Source organism: Oncorhynchus gorbuscha, linkage group LG11 (assembly GCF_021184085.1).
Source record: "Oncorhynchus gorbuscha isolate QuinsamMale2020 ecotype Even-year linkage group LG11, OgorEven_v1.0, whole genome shotgun sequence".
Lineage (NCBI taxonomy): Eukaryota > Metazoa > Chordata > Actinopteri > Salmoniformes > Salmonidae > Oncorhynchus > Oncorhynchus gorbuscha.
Window position 1 is genome coordinate 28,035,146 of NC_060183.1, and position 24,505 is coordinate 28,059,650.

At 43.2% G+C, this 24,505-nt stretch overlaps 1 protein-coding gene across 2 annotated transcripts; it reads right to left on the reverse strand.

Moving 5' to 3' along the window:
* Nucleotides 1-4,910: 4,910 nt before the first annotated feature.
* On the reverse strand, nucleotides 4,911-23,436 carry LOC124047749 (C1q-related factor-like). Of its 2 annotated transcripts, XM_046368059.1 has the most exons (4): nucleotides 22,855-23,436; nucleotides 19,037-19,101; nucleotides 18,074-18,818; nucleotides 4,911-6,470 (listed from the first exon to the last, which is right to left on the reverse strand). In XM_046368059.1, exons 3-4 carry the CDS (start codon nucleotides 18,692-18,694, stop codon nucleotides 6,291-6,293), a joined length of 801 nt encoding a protein of 266 aa, XP_046224015.1. In that variant the 5' UTR covers nucleotides 18,695-18,818; nucleotides 19,037-19,101; nucleotides 22,855-23,436; the 3' UTR covers nucleotides 4,911-6,290. The 2 variants fall into 2 exon arrangements, with proteins under 2 accessions (XP_046224015.1, XP_046224014.1); XM_046368058.1 differs by lacking the exons at nucleotides 19,037-19,101; nucleotides 22,855-23,436 and having other exon boundaries at nucleotides 18,074-19,030.
* Nucleotides 23,437-24,505: the final 1,069 nt, after the last annotated feature.

Sequence of the window (24,505 nt, forward strand, 5' to 3'; positions counted from 1 at the left end):
CATCAGACCTTTGAGTAGAACAGCTCTCACTAAGCCTATACTGGGAAACTGAGCTCCACTTACACCTCACACACAGTGCTATCCTGATAAGACCCAAGCCTCACCAGTTGCCAAGCCTCAACATTTGGTAGCTGCAAATGTTAGCCCCATGCACTTCCACACACAGGCAAGGAGTGAGTGTGCAAATTATGATTTCCATCTATTTGCCTACAAGGGGATTTCCTATATTTAAATAGTTCAGGAGTTTGAGAATGGATCCCTTGAACATTTAGCCGAATATCTTCGTGCTGGGTAGGTTTAGCCACTGTCAAAACCCAGCTAAGAGGAAGCTGTTTTTCCCCTGTGCACTTAAACACAATCACCGGAGTCTGGAATTAAAGATGGTGCCCGACGAGAGATAACAGAACATTAGTCAGACTTGGGAAGGGGGGATGAACGTTCTAAGCCTAAGGCATGGTAGCGAGAAGATAGTAGTTAGCATTGCATTGCTAACTAGGGTTATTTGTGACCTTGCTAATGAGTTGGGATATACATTGCCACTGCAGTCTGATGGTTAAATGATTGACCATGGTGTCATCCTCGGGGGATACCGTTGTGCTATTGACTGCCTCCTAGTAAGCCACTGTACTGTATGGTCAGTATTTCAAGGAGTCCAGCTGTTGTCTATTAGCCATAGCAATAAAGCTATGTTCGCTGAGTCAATGTCTGCACAACATCATAAGGTAAAATGTGACATTGTACGAGCTTTGTTCCGCGGGCATTTTTACAGCGTAAAGACAACGCTATATTAAATCTTGACAAGATTGGCTTCTAAGCCTAGCCGGACTTCCGACTTAGCTTCTTTCCAATCACGGCTCACAATTTAGCGCAGTGGAAGTTGTGAAAGTTAAAAGAGTTTTAGAAAGTACAGATGTTGCCACTTGCCGCTGATGTTCAGTTCAGCGCGTTTGTAGAACAGAAGCTAGTTCTCTCAGAAGACGGAGGGGCTTTTGCCTTTGACATGGTGACATGAAGTCACTAATTTGACGATGTGCTCACATGCCCTCGCCCCCCGGGATAAGTGACCTCTGCATTGGAAAAGGACCCTCAGTTCTAATTGTGTCCAGAGGATTTCTGCTGTCTCTGAGACTCTAAAGAGAAGCTTTGAACCTGGAGGCCTCGGAAGCTCTCGGAATCTCTGAGCGTACTGCAGTTGGGAAGACACAGAGAGAGCTGAAGCACGAGCATGGTATGCTAATAGGCCACCCGCTTTCCAAGAATAGTGAATAGTAAGGTTGAATTTGAATGTAGATGTATGTGTGCTTTTCACAACAATTCTTGACCTTTCAAGAATAACATTTTCAACTATAATTGAATATTTATCACTTTCATGTCTATCATAAACCATGCTGCTTGAACAGTGTATTCAATTTTACATTTGAATTCTAAATCTTGATATAAAATTACATTAGGTCAGTTACATTTAATTGACTGTATTATGATTCATGCAGGATTAATGTTTTTCATTGTCGTGTTTTGGTAGCCACCAGCAAGATAATCATATTTCAAACATAAAAAATATTACACCAAAGCAAACTCCTCACGCAAAGGATTTGTCCGGTTAACAGGTATGGTGTCTTAACAACATACAGTGTCGTCCTGTGTGGCTTAGTTGGTTGTGCATGGCGCTTGCAACATCAGAGACCGGTTCGAATCCCGCTGGGGCCACGCAATGCGAAAATGTTTACACGCACTGCTGTAAGTAGTCTTTCATAAAAGCGTCCACTAAATGGCATATGAAAATAAGCGCTTGGTTTTGTTATTGCGGAACCTAATTTCCCACTCCACCAGGCCTGATCTGATCTCTGCCGGGATTTTTGCTCAAACAACACCCGTCCCTCCCTCTTCTTCCCCACTGTGCCTCCCGGCAACTCAACACGTATCTTCCTCACCCATTAGGAAAGGAACGATAGCTTCCCTTTGATTGTGATAGGCAATTATGTCTTTAGTTGTTTGGCATTTAACACAGCTGTGAGCTCCCCTCGCTTTCTCTCTCTCTTTATCTCTCTTTTGATCAGAGTCTCGCTGTGCTGTTTTGATATGACTCAATCTCATCCTTCACCTTCTAGAGTGTGAGAATGCCAACAGCCGAGGTCTGCATGGGTCCTTGGAAGTGCGAAGCTGATCGGACGGACCAATTTCTGATAGATAAAAAAGGAGGAGAGCGTGAATAAAAGGAGTGACATTAACCAGGGGGCGTGAGAGGAGAAGCAAAAAATCCCATTTATTACCAAAAGTCATGAACGATTAAAGCATGAAATAGAAAAAGCACACAAAAATCCCTTCCACTCCCTGCCATCAATTGCATTGTCATTGGCCGACATCTTAGCTAACTTTCATTGGTTGAAACGGATAACATTGACTAGAAAACAAAATATGCATGCAGAATCAATGGCTTTTGGTAGATGGATGTGGTGAACATCAAAATGCAAGTACCACTCACTTGTGACATTTTACATCAATATCCTAAATGGCTGCATCATTTATTAGCCTGGGTACCAGTCTATTTGTACAATCATGCCTCTCATTGTCACTCCTTTTCATGCCAAGGAGTACTCCTTTTCACTCATTTTCAACAAGGAGTTGGCATAATACCACAAACAGATCTGAGAACAGGTGAATCATGTAATAAGGATATTTATATACACTGAGTGTACAAAACATTACATTTCCACGACATAGCTTTCACCTGGTTTGTCTATGTTCCCTTATTGATGTCACTTGTTAAATCTACTTCAATCAGTGTAGATGAAGGGGAGGAGACAGTTTAACTATAGAATGATTTTTAAGCCTTGAGACAATTGAGAGATGGATTGTGTATGTATGCCATTCAGAGGGTGAATGGGCAAGACAAAAGATTTAAGTGCCTTTGAACGGGGGTATGGTAGTAGGTGCCAGGTGCACCGCTTTGAGTGTGTCAAGAACTGCAACGCTGCTGGGTTTTTCACACTCAACAATTTGCTGTGTATCAAGAATGGTAGAATGTTCCACCACCCAAGGAACATCCAGTCAACTTGATACAACTGTGGGAAGCATTAGAGTCAACATGGGCCAGCATCCCTGTGGAACCCTTGACGCCATGTAAAGTCCACGCCCCGACAAATTGAAGCTGTTCTAAGAGGAAAGGGGGTTGTGACAAAATATTAGGATAGGTATTCCTAATGTTTTGAACACTCGGTGTATGTCAATTATAGTGGGGTCCATCGTTATTGACACCCTTGATAAAAATATGGGAAAAAACACAGGGTAAAGTAAATAATACAACTACTGAGCTATATTGTGTGCAAAAAAATGACAATAATATTATTTCATACTAATACAATTGCTCAGAGATTTTGTTTAAAAATAACTTTTTGGCCACACACACAAGTGGTGGGTTTGGTGTCTACAAACAGAAGCGTATGCAGAAAAGTACCTCATGCCTACAAAAAAATATGATGCTGGATCTTTGATTTTACGGGGATATTTAGCTGTTACTGTTCCTAAGGCCCTTGTTAAGGTCAAAGGCATCATGAACTTTACCAGAGAGGAAGAGGCGAAGGTCAATGCGAAGGTCAATTTCCTAAGTGAGGCTTATTTGAACAAATAGAAATTAAGTAATGGTTAGGTTGTTTACGAATGCACAAAATATAAGTGGACGTGGCATTTCGGCAACTTACCCAAATACGACTTTAAAATTGAAGTTGTGCCTGTTGTCATATAGATAGATAGAGGACTCATCATGTTTTAGCATGAACATTGTCATTGAGGGCTTTCACCATTTTAAAGTAGTCAACTGGGTGGGGATTCCTATGAGTGTGCAAGCGACCAATGAAGAAGAAAGCCTCTGCTGTCACAGATGCTATATTGGCACAGATACAAAGATGAGTCCTCTATCTATCTCAATGGTCTGGTATTCACACTCATATCTGCCCTGTCATTGGCTAGAATGGTCCCACCTGAGCACGCCTCCTACCGCCTGCCTTCCATCTTTGAGGACATGTATTTCCATTGTTTGAGTGGTCACTAGAATATTTTGTCAATGTAAAAGCAATCTTTGACTTTACCAAGTACCAGGACATTTGAGTTAAAACCCTGTTTGCATCTGCCAGGAGGCTGACACTAGGCCACAAGTGGATCATCCAGCAAGACAATAAACTGAAACACTAATCAAATTTCACAAATAAATCATTAAAATGTACACAAAATCAACATTTTGCATTTGCCATCTCAGTCTCCAGACATTTCAGAAAAAGGCTCAGTGTCGTTATCCTCACAAGTCTATTGAGTTTTGAAGAGTATTGAAAACAGGGGAGTCAAAAAAATGTTACGCCTATCTTTTAGAGATTTTTTAAATATTACTTGTTAAACAAAGTCTCGTTCTCTGAGCAATTGTATAAAATAATATAATTGTCCACTTTTTTTGGCGTATAATATAGCTCAGTATTTTATATGATTTATTTTATAGTCTTTTTTGCTCATTTTTATCAATGGTGTCGATAATTATGGACCCCAGTGTATATTGCATGCACTGAGTGTACAAACCATTAGGAACACCTTCCTAATATTGAGTTGCATCCTCCTTTGCCCTCAGAACAGCCTCAATTCGTTGGGGCACGGATTTACAAGGTGTCGAATGCATTCTACGGTGATGCTGCCAATGTTGACTCCAATGCTTTCCACAGTTGTATCAAGTTGGCTGGATGTCCTTTGGGTGGTGGACCATTCTTGATACACATGAGAAACTGATGAGCGTGAAAAACCCAGCAGCGTTGCAGTTCTTGACACTCAAACCAGTGATTCTGGAAACTACTACCATACCTCGTTCAAAGGCACTTAAATATTTTGTCTTACCCATTCACCCTCTGAATGGCACATATAGACAATCCATGTTTCAATGCTCTCGAGACGTAAACATCCTTCTTTAACCTGTCTCCTCTCTTTCATCTACATTGACTGAAGTGGATTTAACAGGTGACATCAATAAGGGATCAGAACATTCACCTGGATTTGCCTGGTCAGTCTATTTGTATTTGTCAATCGAATTGAAGGCACTCAATTCAGGAAGTGATTTGAATAAACAATTCTAAAACTTAACCACTTATGGAATAAATAGCTTCTACTTTTTAGTTTATTGAGAATTCAGTAAAAATAGAGGCCCTTTTTTCAATTATTGAATGGGAATTTCAGTTTAGTTTCTGTATTGAATGCCTTCAATTTGAATTGACCCGAACCCTGGCTCCACTGGTGTTTGCACATTGATATTTATTTACATAGAAATAAATGAATAATATTTAAATGTACTGGGTAATATTACAAGATCTCTTATTCATCAGACAACACTGGGTTAAAAAAACTCGGTGGGTTTAATGACACGTGTCTTAATTCCAAAATCGCTCTAACATAAAGAGACCCAATGGACCTCAATTTTGACAATGTGAAAAAGCAATGCGAGTGTCAAAAAATACTATTTGTTTTTACCAATACTTGTAAGCTAGTAGCATAATTCACCCAAAATATAAACGTGACTTCCTCACCCTGTAAACAGTCGTTGATTTGGGTATGAAGTGTAAAACATGCTAATTTGGCAGACATTGGCGTGACATTAATCTGAAATGGTTTTTGGACAAAAATACTAAAGGTAGCAATTGGTGACCGCAGCCTGGTAAACAAAACCAAAGCATGGATTGCTGTCTCCAAAGACTGCTTACAGGGAAAGGAAAAACATATCTATTTTGTAATTTGGTTGAACTATCCCTTTAATGTGGGTTTACCATGTAACAATACCAGACCAGGGGTTTAATTAATATTAGTATCTTTTGAAAAACTTTGAGCATTTGATTGAGACTGTCTTTAGTGACAGATGCACTTTTAAGATTCAATTCAAGATTCAACTCATTCCACTGTGCCAGGGGAGCTCAAGTTTATGAAGGAAAACAGTACTATTTGAACCCAGGTCTGAACGATGGAGGTTATTGATACACAATACAGTCACGTAACCATTGAATTCCAGACGTACATTTGAAGTGATGCAGGTTTAGGTTGACAACAGCGCTGCTTTTCTGCACTGTCAAAATGTCACCCTTACATCAGCGTCATAACTGAAAGAACAACCATAAGTGAACCACTATTGTCGATAGACCTCCCTGCATCTTCACAATGATAATAGGCAACCCATTAAAAAAATGGAGCTTAATATGGATAATGAATGAGAGCGAGGAGTGAAAGACAGGAAGTGAATGCCCTGTAAACCATGACCTACGACCCCCTAATCAGTCAGCATAGAGGATGAACCCTGAGAAGGTGCTGTATTTGTTGCTGTTGCCCCCGTGGGCCTTGCCCCCGTCCAGTTTGATGAAGACCGCATCCCCGGCATCCAAATGAAGGATGACACTGTTGCTGGCGTAGTCATAACTCTGGTCCTGGTCTTGGGCTATGGCACTGGCCCTGACCTGAGAAAGATACAGCACATGTGTAAGAGAGGGGGAAAGAAAGAGAGTGAGTGAGTGAGTGAGTGAGTGAGTGAGTGAGTGAGTGAGTGAGTGAGTGAGTGAGTGAGTGAGTGAAGGAAGGAAGGAAGGAGAGAGAGGGGGAAAAGAGAGTGAAGGAGAGAGAGTGAGAGAGTAGGAGAGAGAGAAAGCAAGATTTTAACAATGACATTAAAACAGATCACATTGAATTGCACAAAAGAAGTCCTGGGTGTATTTAGTTTTGCTGTAAAAGGAGTAAAAGAAAAAGGTATCCATTGCCAAAAATGAACGCCACACCTATGAATGTCTTTCGCAAGGACTACTAGATAGTTTTGGGGAAGGGCAGGACTGATTGAATAAGAAGTCAAGTCATCAAGATGTCTGTGTAAAACTGTCCCCCACGGCAAATCCCTTGTTTTTATCCACCGTGAATAAGGCCTATGACTCAATTGGAAAAATGTGCCCTATTTTCTCTACTATTACCCCAGATTTACAGTCAGACCTCCGATATTTCAAGGTTGAACACAGAAAATCAGTGTCCGGTGCTTTCGAGAGAGTTTCAAAAGCAGCCTTGGAGATATTGCTCTTTGCTAAGAATATATGTTTTGGGGACCAATCACAAGGTACTTAATTGTTACTCAGAAATGACCTAATATTGAGATAGAAATGTCTGCATTGGACCTTTTAATCACAACTGCGCTAAATCTGGAGCAAAGTGTCTTGAACCGCTTTCACACTTTCTGAGTCGACGTCGGAATAAAAGTGACACTGTGTGACTTCAAGGCGCTTTTCCAACACTGAAGAACATACAAATAGTTTTTTAAAAACCTATTAGCTAAGAGTTGGTGTTGCCAGGTTGGAGTGCGCTAAGATCTGCCACACTGTAACCTAGGCAAGCTAACTTCTCTGGACTTTTTTGCACTGTCTAATCCAACTAGCCCTCCGGGGGAGACTGTCTTGCTGCCTGTTTCAGAGCGAGGAACAAAACAAAAGCATGGGGTTGTAATTAGTGCTGGCTGAACGAGGATGTAAAAAGCAAAATATCATGAGCCCTGGAGGCTCCTGGGAGATGGCTTGGTCAGAGTGACAAGACGATGACGGATGTCAGTACATGGATGATTGGTGACATGACATGGCTGTACCCTTCCCTCCCTGTCATCAAGAATATAAACACTTGGCAAAATAATCTACTGCAAGGTTCCCCAACTGGCGGCCCATGAGCCGAATTTGTCCCGCGGGTGGTTTTATTTGGCCCCTCAAGTTTTCTGAGCAAACAATGATATATGGTTGGACATAAAATAGTGTAAAAACACCAGGAAGTCAGCTCCAATTTCTTTTCATTTTGGAAATCTGTTCCCAGGTATTCACACACATTATAGAGACGTGAGACTTGAAATGATTATAATTTAGTCAAATATTATATCTGTTTGGGCTTCTTGAGGTCAATTTGCAGTCTACAAAAGATTTGTAATTATGCTCTGGCCCATCGACCACCCGCTCAAGAAAAAATCAGCCCATGGCTGAATCTAGTTGATGAACCCTGTGATATATAGTACTGTATTACGATAAGGTTTGTGTAATATTAAAAAGGCTCCTTAAAATATTTTCCAAAGGAAGTAAACCTATTGGAGTAGTGGTTAGCAAGTTTTCCTATGGGCTGGGAGACCAAGGTTTGTGATCTGCAAGGGGAATTGCACTGTCTCTGTCCACTACAATGTATTTATGTTCTTCACAATAATTAATAATAAGGACTCTGGCAACAGCAGTAACACATAATTATGTAAATACACAATTAATGATACATTGTAAAAGTATGACAATTACATAAGAATTGGCCTAGCTATAATAAAAAATATTATAATAATTTTGTAAATGGGCTCCAGAGTGGCACAGCGGTCTAAGGCACTGCATCTCCGTGTAAGAGGTGTCACTAGAGTACCTGGTTCGAATCCAGGCTGTATTACAGCCGGCTGTGATTGGGAGTCCCATAGGGCGGCGCACAATTGGCCCTGTGTCGTCTGGGCTTGGCTGGAGTAGGCCGTCATTGTAAATAAGAATTGGTTCTTAATTGACTTGCCTAGTTAAATAAAGGTTCAAATAAAAAAGTATGACAACTACATAAGAACTATTGGCCTAGCTATATATATGTGCCCTTGACCAAGGCACTTAACCCTCATTTTCCCTGTAAATCGCTCTGGATATGAGCATCCGCTAAATTACTCAAATGTAATGCTAATCTATAATATAAAGTGTGTCCTATAAAGCTTATGGACTGCACCGTCAAGGTTTCCCTCTGTGTCAGTTACATTTACAATGTCTGTGATATGTCTGTGATATGTCTGTGATATGTCTGTGATATGTCTGTGATATGTCTGTGATGTGTCTGTGATATGTCTGTGATATGTCTGTGATATGTCTGTGATATATCTGTGATATGTCTGCACTCAGAGCAATAAAACAGGAACATTATCGGGTAACTTATACAAGCCGTAAAATCAGATTTTAAAAAAAACTACACCATGTAGAACAGCGCGGGCTGTGGAGAGACACACACACACACACACACACACACACACACACACACACACACACACACACACACACACACACACACACACACACACACACACACACACACACACACACACACACACACACACACACACACACACACACACACACACACACACACACAGGCGCAGACACACTGTCATGCAGGTGAAAGAGGACCCAAAAGCGACTTAACAGAAACAGAGTTTATTTAAGTCCAAAACCGAATAACAGAAATCCTCTAGACTTGTAGAGGGGAAACAACTGGAGAAGCGGCCACAGACTGCAGGTCGCCTCGGGTAGGCGCAGGCCGTAGTCGACAGAGACACCTGCTCACACGCAGCACCTGATGAAGGCAAAAAACACGACAGGACAGGGCGATACACAATCACGGCAAAAACACGACAGGACATGGCGAAACGCAATCACAGCATGGTGAATACAATACAAGGAACCGACGGGACAGGAACGGATCACAAAGGAATAAATAGGGACTCTAATCAGGGAAAGGATCGGGAACAGGTGTGGGAAGACTAAATGATGATTAGGGGAATAGGAACAGCTGGGAGCAGGAACGGAACGATAGAGAGAAGAGAGAGCGAGAGAGTGAGAGAGGGAGGGGAGAGAGAGGGATAGAAGGAGGGAAAGAACCAAAAGACCAGCAGAGGGAAACGAATAGCATGGGGAGCACAGGGACAAGACATGATAATAAATGACAAACATGACAGTACCCCCCACTCACCGAGCGCCTCCTGGCGCACTCGAGGAGGAATCCTGGCGGCAACGGAGGAAATCATCGATGAGTGAACGGTCCAGCACGTCCCGAGACGGAACCCAACTCCTCTCCTCAGGACCGTAACCCTCCCAATCCACTAGGTATTGGTGACCCCGTCCCCGAGAACGCATGTCCATAATCTTATGTACCCTGTAAATAGGTGCGCTCTCGACAAGGACGGGAGGGGGGAGGGAAGACGAACGGGGTGCGAAGAAAGGGCTTAACACAGGAGACATGGAAGACAGGATGGACGCGACGAAGATGTCGCGGAAGAAGCAGTCGCACAACGACAGGATTGACGACCTGGGAGACACGGAACGGACCAATGAACCGCGGAGTCAACTTACGAGAAGCTGTCGTAAGAGGAAGGTTGCGAGTGGAAAGCCACACTCTCTGGCCGCAACAATACCTTGGACTCTTAATCCTGCGTTTATTGGCGGCTCTCACCGTCTGTGCCCTGTAACGGCAAAGTGCAGACCTCACCCTCCTCCAGGTGCGCTCACAACGTTGGACAAACGCTTGAGCGGAGGGAACGCTGGACTCGGCAAGCTGGGATGAGAACAGAGGAGGCTGGTAACCCAGACTACTCTGAAACGGAGATAACCCGGTAGCAGACGAAGGAAGCGAATTGTGAGCGTATTCTGCCCAGGGAGCTGTTCTGCCCAAGACGCAGGGTTTCTGAAAGAAAGGCTGCGTAGTATGCGACCAATCGTCTGATTGGCCCTCTCTGCTTGACCGTTAGACTGGGGATGAAACCCGGAAGAGAGACTGACGGACGCACCAATCAAACGACAGAACTCCCTCCAAAACTGTGACGTGAATTGCGGGCCTCTGTCTGAAACGGCGTCTAACGGGAGGCCATGAATTCTGAATACATTCTCAATAATGATTTGTGCCGTCTCCTTAGCGGAAGGAAGTTTAGCGAGGGGAATGAAATGTGCCGCCTTAGAGAACCTATCGACAACCGTCAGAATCACAGTCTTCCCCGCAGACAAAGGCAGACCGGTAATGAAGTCTAAGGCAATGTGAGACCATGGTCGAGAAGGAATGGGGAGCGGTCTGAGACGACCGGCAGGAGGAGAGTTACCCGACTTAGTCTGCGCGCAGTCCGAACAAGCAGCCACGAAACGGCGCGTGTCACGCTCCTGAGTCGGCCACCAAAAGCGCTGGCGAATAGACGCAAGAGTGCCTCGAACACCGGGATGACCAGCTAACTTGGCAGAGTGAGCCCACTGAAGAACAGCCAGACAGTGGAAACAGGAACGAAAAGGAGGTTACTAGGACAAGCGCGCGGCGACGCAGTGTGCGTGAGTGCTTGCTTAACCTGTCTTTCAATTCCCCAGACTGTTAACCCGACAACACGCCCATAAGGAAGAATCCCCTCGGGATCAGTAGAAGCCACAGAAGAACTAAACAGACGGGATAAGGCATCAGGCTTGGTGTTCTTGCTACCCGGACGGTAAGAAATCACAAACTCGAAACGAGCGAAAAACAACGCCCAACGAGCTTGACGGGCATTAAGTCGTTTGGCAGAACGGATGTACTCAAGGTTCTTATGGTCTGTCCAAACGACAAAAGGAACGGTCGCCCCCTCCAACCACTGTCGCCATTCGCCTAGGGCTAAGCGGATGGCGAGCAGTTCACGGTTACCCACATCATAGTTGCGCTCAGATGGCGACAGGCGATGAGAAAAATAAGCGCAAGGATGAACCTTATCGTCAGACTGGAAGCGCTGGGATAGGATGGCTCCCACGCCTACCTCTGAAGCGTCAACCTCGACAATGAATTGTCTAGTGACGTCAGGAGTAACGAGGATAGGAGCGGACGTAAAACGTTCTTTTAGAAGATCAAAAGCTCCCTGGGCGGAACCGGACCACTTAAAACACGTCTTGACAGAAGTAAGAGCTGTGAGAGGGGCAGCAACTTGACCGAAATTACGAATGAAACGCCGATAGAAATTAGCGAAACCTAAAAAGCGCTGCAACTCGACACGTGACCTTGGAACGGGCCAATCACTGACAGCTTGGACCTTAGCGGAATCCATCTGAATGCCTTCAGCGGAAATAACGGAACCGAGAAAAGTAACGGAGGAGACATGAAAAGAGCACTTCTCAGCCTTTACGTAGAGACAATTCTCTAAAAGGCGCTGTAGAACACGTCGAACGTGCTGAACATGAATCTCGAGTGACGGAGAAAAAATCAGGATATCGTCAAGATAGACAAAAACAAAAATGTTCAGCATGTCTCTCAGAACATCATTAACTAATGCCTGAAAAACAGCTGGCGCATTGGCGAGACCGAACGGCAGAACCCGGTACTCAAAATGCCCTAACGGAGTGTTAAACGCCGTTTTCCACTCGTCCCCCTCTCTGATGCGCACGAGATGGTAAGCGTTACGAAGGTCCAACTTAGTAAAGCACCTGGCTCCCTGCAGAATCTCGAAGGCTGATGACATAAGGGGAAGCGGATAACGATTCTTAACCGTTATGTCATTCAGCCCTCGATAATCCACGCAGGGCGCAGAGTACCGTCCTTCTTTTTAACAAAAAAGAACCCCGCCCCGGCCGGAGAAGAAGAAGGCACTATGGTACCGGCGTCAAGAGACACAGACAAATAATCCTCGAGAGCCTTACGTTCGGGAGCCGACAGAGAGTATAGTCTACCTCGAGGAGGAGTGGTCCCCGGAAGGAGATCAATACTACAATCATACGACCGGTGAGGAGGAAGGGAGTTGGCTCGGGACCGACTGAAGACCGTGCGCAGATCATGATATTCCTCCGGCACTCCTGTCAAATCGCCAGGTTCCTCCTGAGAAGTAGGGACAGAAGAAATGGGAGGGATGGCAGACATTAAACACTTCACATGACAAGAAACGTTCCAGGATAGGATAGAATTACTAGACCAATTAATAGAAGGATTATGACATACAAGCCAGGGATGACCCAAAACAACAGGTGTAAACGGTGAACGGAAAATCAAAAAAGAAATAGTCTCACTGTGGTTACCAGATACTGTGAGAGTTAAAGGTAGTGTCTCAAATTTGATACTGGGAAGATGACTACCATCTAAGGCAAACATGGGCGTAGGCCTGTCTAACGGTCTGAAAGGAATGTTATGTTTCCGAGCCCATGCTTCGTCCATGAAACAACCCTCAGCCCCAGAGTCAATCAAAGCACTGCATGTAGCACCCGAACCGGTCCAGCGTAGATGGACCGACATAGTAGTACAAGATCTAGATGAAGGGACCTGAGTAGTAGCGCTCACCAGTAGCCCTCCGCTTACTGATGGGCTCTGGCCTCTTACTGGACATGAATTAACAAAATGTCCAGCAACTCCGCAATAGAGGCACAGGCGGTTGGTGATCCTCCGTTCCCTCTCCTTATTCGAGATGCGAATCCCTCCCAGCTGCATGGGCTCAGTCTCAAAGCCAGAGGAGGAAGATGGTTGCGATGCGGAGCAGGGAAACACCGTTGATGCGAGCTCTCTTCCACGAGCCCGGTGACGAAGATCTACCCGTCGTTCTATGCGGATGGCGAGAGCAATCAAAGAGTCCACATCTGAAGGAACCTCCCGGGAGAGAATCTCATCCTTAACCACTGCGTGGAGTCCCTCCAGAAAACGAGCGAGCAGCGCCGGCTCGTTCCACTCACTAGAGGCAGCAAGAGTGCGAAACTCAATGGAATAATCCGTTATGGACCGTTCACCTTGGCATAAGGAAGCCAGGGCCCTAGAAGCCTCCCCACCAAAAACTGAACGGTCAAAAACCCGAATCATCTCCTCTTTAAAGTTCTGGAATTTGTTAGAGCAATCAGCCCTTGCCTCCCAGATAGCTGTGCCCCATTCTCGAGCCCGGCCAGTAAGGAGTGAAATGACGTAAGCAACCCGAGCTCTCTCTCTAGAGTATGTGTGGGGTTGGAGAGAGAACACAATCTCACACTGCGTGAGAAAGGAGCGGCACTCAGTGGGCTGCCCGGAGTAGCAAGGTGGGTTATTAACCCTAGGTTCTGGAGGCTCGGCAGGCCAGGAAGTAACAGGTGGCACGAGACGTAGACTCTGGAACTGTCCAGAGAGGTCGGAAACCTGAGCGGCCAGGTTCTCCACGGCATGGCGAGCAGCGGACAATTCCTGCTCGTGTCTGCCGAGCATGGCTCCTTGGATCTCGACGGCAGTGTAACGAGCGTCTGAAGTCGCTGGGTCCATTCCTTGGTCGGTTCCTTCTGTCATGCAGGTGAAAGAGGACCCAAAAGCGACTTAACTGAAACAGAGTTTATTTAAGTCCAAAACCGAATAACAGAAATCCTCTAGACTTGTAGAGGGGAAACAACTGGAGAAGCGGCCACAGACTGCAGGTCGCCTCGGGTAGGCGCAGGCCGTAGTCGACAGAGACACCTGCTCACACGCAGCACCTGATGAAGGCAAAAAACACGACAGGACAGGGCGATACACAATCACGGCAAAAACACGACAGGACATGGCGAAACGCAATCACAGCATGGTGAATACAATACAAGGAACCGACGGGACAGGAACGGATCACAAAGGAATAAATAGGGACTCTAATCAGGGGAAAGGATCGGGAACAGGTGTGGGAAGACTAAATGATGATTAGGGGAATAGGAACAGCTGGGAGCAGGAACGGAACGATAGAGAGAAGAGAGAGCGAGAGAGTGAGAGAGGGAGGGGGAGAGAGAGGGATAGAAGGAGGGAAAGAACCAAAAGACCAGCAGAGGGAAACGAATAGCATGGGGAGCACAGGGACAAGACATGATAATAAATGACAAACATGACACACACAGGCGCAGACACACACATACACAAACACATGCTAACACACGCACTACACACACGTACATATAGATTTTGCATTGTAGATATGTTGCAATAGTGTGTAATAATGTGTTGTGAAGTGTAATATTTAATTGTATGCAAATTGCCTTAATATTGCTGAACGCCAGGAAACATCCATAATAAAATACAACTACAAAACACTAATCTAAAAGCCAATATTCAATATCTACTAGCCTACACATTGAATGGGTTGATATACAATTTAACAGTTATGCACACTGGCAATGTATCATTGATTATGGTCTGTTTTAATTGAACTATGTCCAGGGGCTGTATTAGAGTGTGTGTGTGTGTGTGTGTGTGTGTGTGTGTGTGTGTGTGTGTGTGTGTGTGTGTGTGTGTGTGTGTGTGTGTGTGTGTGTGTGTGTGTGTGTGTGTGTGTGTGTGTGTGTGTGTGTGTGTGTGTGTGTGTGTGTGTAACTGAGATATTTATATCCTGTTGACATGTCTCAGGAAGCATCATTTCAACGATAATCATGTTCCTACAGCTCTGGGGAGAAGTTTAGGATCAGCTGATCTGGGATCAGCTTCCCCTCCCCTATCATTACTTTAACCATGAATGGGAGAAATGCAACTGACCCAGGATCAGCGTCTAGGGGCAACTTCACCCTCTAATCCATTTTTACAGTACATGAAGATACACACGCTCTCTTTCACAATTTCCCACCGCGATTTCCCACCGTCTTCTAGTGATTAACGGACTGTGCCACTGCCAGCCTATGATCACGACACTCATGTATCTCAATTCATCATATTAGGCACCGAGACCCCCTTTAAATTGCAAGTAAATGCGAGGTCCATGTTCGGAATGTAATCTTATCATGGCTGTTCCGATAGGGATCATGAAAGGTGCGAGCAATTTTGTGAGCAATTTTGTAAGGTACATTGTATCGTTGTTTCTTCTTCAGAGCTCACTGTTGAGCGAGTTGATACATGGTATAATTTTCCCTTCACCTTGAGAACCACAAGTTTTTAAGTTTAGCACTGTATCCACACATTGTTCTGGTGTTCCTACATTTTGTATGATACAATTGGAATCACCTTCACAATTATTTAAGAAATTAACTCGAGAATTGTATAAAAAAAATGACGTGTGGGCTACATTAGATGTCATTGGAGCGTTATACATTTTTCTTACGTGAACTGTTTTGCATTTTCCTTCATCCCTTTGACCGTCATTATTCAAATACATTACATTCAATGTATCATCTTATTTTGGAAAGAACATGCTGATATTTTCTGCCATCTTCGGCGCAAGACTGCAATAACTATTTACCGATTGTGGACTAAACTGTTGGCATAAATTCTGCATAGGTTTGTTGCATATTATGATGAGTGTGAATGGGCTAGTTGATATACAAGGCGCAGTGCACAGCTGGTGGTGCTGAAATAGCAAGGCTCCACTGCGTTTTCTTTGCAATGACTCGCGTAACAGTTCGTGGTCATGAAACTGTATGGGCTGGCACCGTTTCAAGGGTTAACACAGGTTAGTGAGAAGCATGAGCTGGCGCACACCCCAAAACGGGTAGTATCGGTGCTGGCTAACGGAGCGTAAACTGTACACTATACATTAATGGGCGCTTATATATGTTATAGATAGAGTGTAGGACTCGCTTTATTTTATATAGTATATGGTTACACCAGGCTAACATCAGTATTATGGGGCATTCTACCTATTTTTTTAGCTTACAATATGTCAAAGTTGAAGTGCATTGCGGTTGTATTCCCCATTATTGTAATCTTGCTGCTTCGGGAAACATTTGAGTGAGGACTAGGCCTATTATACAAGTTCAGCAAACCGAGAGTGACATTTTGACCAACTAACATGAACTTTAATTTGATCATGCTCTGTAGGTAATGTAACAGTTACATTCAAACTGTGTTTTGTGGATTTAGGCTAGCTAGCCTATGCGGCCTAACAATTGTCTTCTGGAAATGTGTATTTTAAACAATGTATGGCTACAGTGGCGTATGAACACAATTATAACGGGTTATAGGCCTAGAGCAAACAAAGCCATCATCACAACATACAGTAGATTGTAATATGGCATTTGTCCTGGTTTGACTCCCCTAGTGATTTTACTCACGTACGCTACTGCCTTCAAAACGCAGGGCTCACGGTTATTCAAATGACATATTCACTGCAGTTTACAGACTAGAGTTTTGTACTCACTTGAAAACAAAAATACAATTCATCATTGCATTGTATTATTGGATAGGGCGAATACTTGGAGAGTCTGGAGAGCGCACAGAGTGCACCTGTCTTTTGATAATCAGATGTTCTTGTTGTTTTTTACATTTGCGACTAGATTATCTGCAGTAGGCCTCGTCTACCGTATGTAGGCCCACTGTTTCTAAAAGATATAGCAACATAGCCTATCTCAAATAACATGTAGCCCATCGGATCATGTGAAGACACAATGTATGAAATTAACTGAAGAAGAACGTCTGAAGTGATGATGAAGACGAACTTTAAGACAAAAATGATATGCCATCTATCCTGTAGCCTATAAATAATGATCCGCAATTTATACATTTTTTTTAAAGCAGGTGGTTAAATGTTGACACTATTTGATTGCGATAGTATGCTCTGCCCTCGCACCTTTTTTTAAACATTTTTTTTTTTACATTTAATTTGTGGAACACTGAAGCAGAGTTTAAATAACGCGGGCATATTTTTAGGAGAAGGACTGATCATGTTTCCCACTGAATTTGGTCAGGCTGACCTGATTGCATTTACATGGAGCTGGAACACAATGAGAGCTAATCCACCTCTGGAGGTGGTTAGGCAAATCTGTTTACATTTTGAACACGCGCATTGTGCGCATATAGACCTTGCAATGTGTTTCTTGTTATGCGAATGCCAATGTGCATACAGCTCGCATTTTTTTATGCAAGGTTTAAATGGGGTGTGAGTGTGCGCACACTTGTGATTATTTCATGTGCATGTCCACATTAATCATCATTTTAATCGTGCCTACTGTAACCAGCCCCTCGTGGAGTACAGCGAATGTCTAACACCCTCACACCTACCAGTCTGTTTGAGTTATACTTCCACTCCTTGTCACTCCTTGTCATGGTAAACACACATTGTCTACAGGGAATGGAATGTTACCAAAACAGGTTCTGGATTTCACACTACACCAGGGTTAGGGTCAATTTGAATAGAAGTCAGTCAATGAAGGAAGTTATTTTAATAAAACATAAAAAAGTGGAAAAACATACACTTAAATAAATAGCTTCCCCTTTTCAGTTTATTGAAAAGTCATTGAAAATGGATGCCCTTTTTAGCCTCTTTCATGGATGACTGACTTTCGTAATTTTCACAAGAATCATGTGTGCCACTGTATTTTCAGAGAGAAAAGAGGGAAAAGGCAAGTAAAAAGAGTTAAAGTGTGACAGTGTCACCCACCAGACCGTTCTTCATCAGGTCCGCCCACATGCTGGTGCCATCCCCTCCCCTCATCAGCACATTGTAGATGAAGAAGTAGGTGCCGGGGATCTTGCACGTGAACTTGCCAAGCGAGCTGTCGTAGTTATCCCCCAGGTTGGTGACCACATCGTCAAACTTCAGGACCTCGTAACCCTCCTGGGGGTTCCGGAGTCCCGCAGAGAAAGCCACCCGTGGCGTGGTGCTGTAGGTGGCTGTGGCGATGGCTCCTTGGCCCCCCAGACCCAGTATCCCCGTCTTCAAAGAGTCTCCTCTGTCCCCTGGGGGTCCTTTGGGCCCAGGTGGACCGGGCTCTCCGGGTGGTCCCGGTGGTCCGGGTTTCCCAGGCCGTCCGGGCTTTCCCTGTGAACCATGGCCACCATAGGTGGGCATTGGCGGGCCGATGCTGTGGTCAATCAGCTCCTCAGCCTCTGCTTCCGCCTGGAGGCCCGTGGTGGACGTAGCTTTCCCTGTGCCCCCTGAGTCCAGATAGGGATCGCACACCATGCGGCAGGTGCCAAGCATCTCAAAGTGGCTGGCGTCGTCTGTGCCCACTGAGCTGACCAGCACGGGGATGAGGACCACCAGCACCAGGACTAGCATGACCCCCACGGCGGCTGCCACCAGGGTCTTCCTCCCAATGCTGAGCCGCGGAAGGGGCTGCGCTGCCAGCGTGGAGCTCTCCGGGGCGGGAATGGTGGCTCCTGGGTAGTGGGCCGCCGTCCACCTGCGAGACCAGGGATGCGCTTAGGATTCCCGGGAGAGACGCAAGACAGCGTGTGAGTGAGGGAGCAGAGGGAGAAGAGGAAAATTTTTGTGGGAAGGGGTAGACAGAGATCAAAATCAGAGGGAGAAGAGAGAGAAGGATGGAGAAAGAGAGACAGAGGAAGACAGATATAAAAAGAAGATGAAGCAAGAGGAAGAGAAGGAGCAAAATGCACTCACACTCACCGCTGACTCAAATGTATATGACTCAGGGTTGGGGGAAAACAAGAGGTGGGGCCTCGTTCCTGGGAGAGAGAGAGAGAGAGAGAGAGATGAGAATCCTCTTTATGTTGCTGAACTGTCACTTTACTGAGAAGCTCTGTGGGTGAAAGACAGAGAGCGAGAGAGAGAGAGAATCTTATTTACTGAGCAGCTTTGGGGGCTTACCTGAGGTAAGAGGATTGAAAAACAAAGACACAAATTTTTCATCCAAACAAATAAAACACCTATTCGTCTGTACATATCTTGGGGTCACTGTGCTTCATTGAAATATAAACTATAACACACTATCACAGATTATTGTGAAATAGACACAAATTACTTATAAAATAATTTGTGACAGGCACACACACACCTGTGTTACACGGTTTCTATCGCAAAGCATTTCATGTGTATTAAACAATTTCCTTTCTTCATAACACATTTGTGTATATTACACAAATTCCAATTTGTTGTGGCTAACATTAGCTAGGCTAGCTAGGTGGCTAATACTAGGGTTAGGGGTTAGGGTTAGGTTTAGGGGTTAAGGTTGGGTGACATGCAAGCTAAGTAGTTAAAGGGTTGGGGTTATGTTATGCTAAAGAGTTAAGGTTAGGGTTAAGAGAAGGGTTAGCTAACATGCTAAGTAGTAAGTTGTTGCAAAGTTGCTAATTAGCTATAATGCTAAAGTTATCCTTGATGAGATTGGAACACGCAACCTTTGGGTTACTAGACTTTACGTTTTATGCCCACCCATCCTCTACGACCAACCACCATTCACCATTGTTTCTGTAACCTAATGTCTTTACCTGTGATTGAAATGCACTGTATACACAATTGTGTACTGCACACAAGGAAATACACTTTTTTTGTGTGCCTGTCACGAATTTCCAAGAAGCAATTTGTGTCTATTTCACAATAACCTGTGATACTGGGTTGTAAAACTCATATCATCTCGGGGGGCAACAGGAAGTGCATCTGTGTAAATATTAAAGATGCACTATGCAGAAATCGCTCCACCATGTCTTGATCTGTGGTTAGGCTATTAGCTGGCCAAAATGAGGCTACATGAAAAGTGCAATACAATTAATAAAACCGTGTGTTAGTGAGGGTATTTCAGTGAATTAATGTCAATCATGAAGCTCATTTGCATTTCCCTTCGGCGCAGGAAAAATTCTCAGCAACAACAGAGTGATCAAATTTAGATCAACATCTGTAGAACTTAACATAAGTTACTGTATCTTTAACTTTGACCTTAGTAGAGTATAGGGGTGCTATTGTGCCAAAAGGAGTAAATGGATAGAAATATTTTCCAGAAACGACTTTGTTGAACAGAAAGGGGTACACCTCCACACACACCCACGAGCAAAAGTATATTGTTTGACTAAAACGAAGGATTTGTGTGGTGTTCATTAGATAAGACATTTTTTTAAAGCCTAAATTGGATGTGAACAATTGACTTCCATATGGGATCTTAAACAGCATGTCTAGCTTCTTGGCCATTTATTATTAACACTCTTGTCCTTCATGTAAAATGTTTAGTCTAAAGTTTTTTTTAAACATGGGCATTTTTATTTTTATTTAGTATTATCTTATTTCTCCCTATATAGGCTAATTAGACATTGAAGCAATTCCAGCTGGAGGGTGTTTGAGATGTCAGACAGAGCAAAGCCAGAGGAGAGTTACTCAATAATGCTGTCATGGCCTCTGACTTATAGCCTCATAAATGTGAGGGCATAGGATTCCTGTTTTTCCTATTGGAACATGACATTATCACATGTTTGTAATGGTTGTAATGGTGTGTGTCTGTGCGTACGTGTGTGTTGTTATTAATGAATAAATTACAAAACGTTTTGTGGAAACTGTGATGGTGTTTTGTGTCGCAAAGATATTACATGTTCGAATGTATCTTATATACAAAAGAGGTCAAGGAGGAAAAGGGTGGTGTTATGGCCTAGTTGACTAAATTCCTTACAGTCACGATTTGGTTAAATTTATAGACGTTTAAATTCGGCAAAATGTGCTCTCAAACAAGTTGTATATATTGCTACATTAGACAAGGACTCCCCCTAGTGGTCAAAAGTATACTAGATTAATGTGTGTTACTGCTTGGCTGGAGCAAAGGCCTGCACCCAAAGGGGCTCCCGTAAGGTGAAATGCCCAAACCTGACCTAGGTTCCTGGAAGAGAAACAAGCAACACTGCTCACAGACATGCATATAACTTAAGGACAAAAATAGGACATCAATGTCTTAGGTTTGTTATCTTGCCTTCTGATACGTTAGACCATTTATTTTGCCCCAAAATATTGGCATATGTATCTCATACGAGCACAGGGGATATGGAAATGTTTTTTTGTGGCTCAAGGAGCATTGTGTCATCAACCGGAGGGTGTTTGAGACACAACAGAGAGAGAGACAGTAAAGCCATGGGACGGTGACTCAATAATGCTGTCATGGCCCCCCGACAGTATAGCCTCAGAAACGTTGGGGAGTAGAGAGGAGGATTCCTCTTTCCCGTTGGCAAAGAACAACATAGTCCCTGAGCTAAGGACATCCCCTTAAAAGATGCCCTAGCTAAACATGATGAGCATGCAGTATAGCTTTGTCTATGGGACAAATTTAATGAGATTGTTTTTTTCCCTTCTTGCATAAAATGGTAACTGCTGGACTTATTCTGAGGCACCTTTTAGGTATGCAATTGATATTTTAATGGTAATAATGCATAATCATGTACAAAATTATGTATAATAATGTGATAACGCCTCAGACCTTGAATGGGCTCATTCTGTGTGGAAACAGAGCAAGCTGCTAATCCAGACTGAAGAGGTAAATAGAATTACTACGCACACATGAAATGTCTCCTTGTCAATCAATCTTTCCCCGGGTAAGAATGATATGTATTGCAAAATAAAAACTACTTCAGCCATTACTAATTACTAAGAGTGCGAGGTAGGTGGATACCATAATGTGTCCCAAGAGATAATGCATGTCCAACACAGATCATTTATGTGTCTTTTTTAAAATAAATAAATATATGTCCTCTGTTTCACAGGCGCACAGAGTAGGCCTACAGGTTGACACCTGCGCAAGACAATGGATGCATTCTCCTTTTATAGGACCTGGTCCGTGAAGTTGAATCCACCGACAGTGACCCAGGGTTAGAGGTCTGACAGCACAGCCTTAGAAGTACATGGTACTATCAACTCACACTTGCCAGATACCACATTCTAGTAAAGGTCCAATACGCAGAAATGGCTATGCCATTTCCTGGTTGCTAAATTTCCAATAGCTTGTCTAATTTCAGTTTATGTGACAAAACAAGCAATGTATAGCGTAGAGAATCATTATACCTTCTAAGCTGCTGTGAAATGTCTTTTGAATAACCAAACATATTATATTTGTAACTTTTTGAAGCTGGCAAGCTGTAAAAGATCTCAAAAATTAAACTTAGGAATGGGAGGCATGGAAATAGCACAACTAGAACAGCTCTACTGCTTCTTAGACCTTCTTTCAATGAGAATGATGGATCTATAACTCACATTTCTGTGTGAATTTAGTCAGGTTACCTAAAAAGTTACATAGTGCACCTTTAAACAACAGCCAGCCAGGTATGTGTTGCCAATCTGGTTTTACACCTGGCAACCCGAAGCCACATAACCTGTGCTATGCACAAACAGTACTGGTAGCCAAGTATGTCTGTAAAGGCTTTAGGTTTCTGACCAAACCTGGCAACCCTCAGCTACTGAACCTGCTTCATGCACTAACAGTGACTGGCTTTTTGGGATGTTTGTCTACTTACCTTAATTGTACTTTATGTACCCTGTGATGAAACGGACTATTTTGGCTGTAGAGTATATGACATTTTGCATTGTGGGTTTTCTGATTCCTAAAACAAGAGTAAAACAAAATATACATTTAGAAATAGAAATAGGAATGTAAAGGATTCTATCCAATCATTCTGAATACATTTATTGATAAACAATGTGTTATTTAATACAGTTTTGTTATTTGAAGAATGTATTTCTATTTTACTATTAGTTCTGTGGTATATTATTTTTGAAATGTGTAGTAATGAAAAAAATCGAATTCACAATACAAATGTACCAATGTAAAAATAATTGTCTGCAAAAAGCAGAATTTATCTGGAAAACACTAGTTCCCTCATTACTTCATTATTACTTCACTGCCTTGATGTCATTGTTTGATGAAACAACATTTACAAAATTTGTGAGTGAAATTTGTGTGTTGAACTGGCAAAAATAATCCCTAGATTATAGCCAAAGTAATATAATTAAGCAATAAGGCCAGAGGAGGTGTGGTATATGGCCAATATACCACGGGTAAGGAATATTCTTAAGCACGACGCAACGCAGAGTGCCTGGACACAGCCCTTAGCTGTGGTATATTGGCCATATATCACAAACCCAGAGGTGCCTTATTGCTATTATAAACTGGTTACAGTACCAACTGTAAAAATAAATGTTTTGTCATACCTGTGGTATATGGTCTGATATACCATGGCTGTCAGCCAATCAGCATTCAGTGCCCGAACCACCCAGTTTATAATAAAACTTAGAAAAATAAATTGCAGAAATGTGTTACAATATATTAAAGAGCCAGTTGCAGACACATCCTATGTGTCATTTCCTCGCCTGTACAGGTTGTCAGAGAACTGACTCCAGTCATCATTCACCATTCCGTTACTATTGGGAAAAACACAACCCAAACAAACTGTAAATGTATCCAATGAGTTTGTAGAGACACCCGCTTATGTAGTTATTGTGTGCTAGGAATATGGGGGGGGGGGGGGGGGGGGGGGGGGGGGGGGGTAGAAACATTGTTGCTATTTTTTTGTAAATTGCAGTCTGGACATGGACCTGCCAAACGTAGTCAATAAGCAATATTGCATTCACTAAGCTATTGATAAGGCCTAAAAAGACAGTGTATATTTCTAATCAAATTCTAATCAAAATGAAACAACTTGTTTTAAATAGGTTATGTCTAAATACAGTTACAGGCACCATAATTGCTCCGCATGGGCTTATAGCCTAACAAGTATAAGCCAACTTATTTTCACAGGAGCTGTACAAAAATCCAACATAAAGAGAAAGGGGGATTGTCCTCTCACCATCGTACTGCTCCCAAATGTAATGTTTTATAAACATCACAGATCCATCTTTCATATCGTATTTGCACTTCTCCAGAAATAGCAGACCAAATTGCATTGCCTTCCAACCATGTACGTTCTCAACATAAACCCATGGATTGTGAATCTTTCTAATAAGTTTGGTTTTCTGAAATTAAACGAAAAACGAATCTGTTTTTTTTAAAACAACAACAATGTTTCTAAATTGGATTGAGTCACAAGCATGGTATCATAAATAGCATCTTTCGTTCCATGAGCATAAGGCAATGTGTGCACACGTAGGCCTCTTCGGCAAGAGGCATTG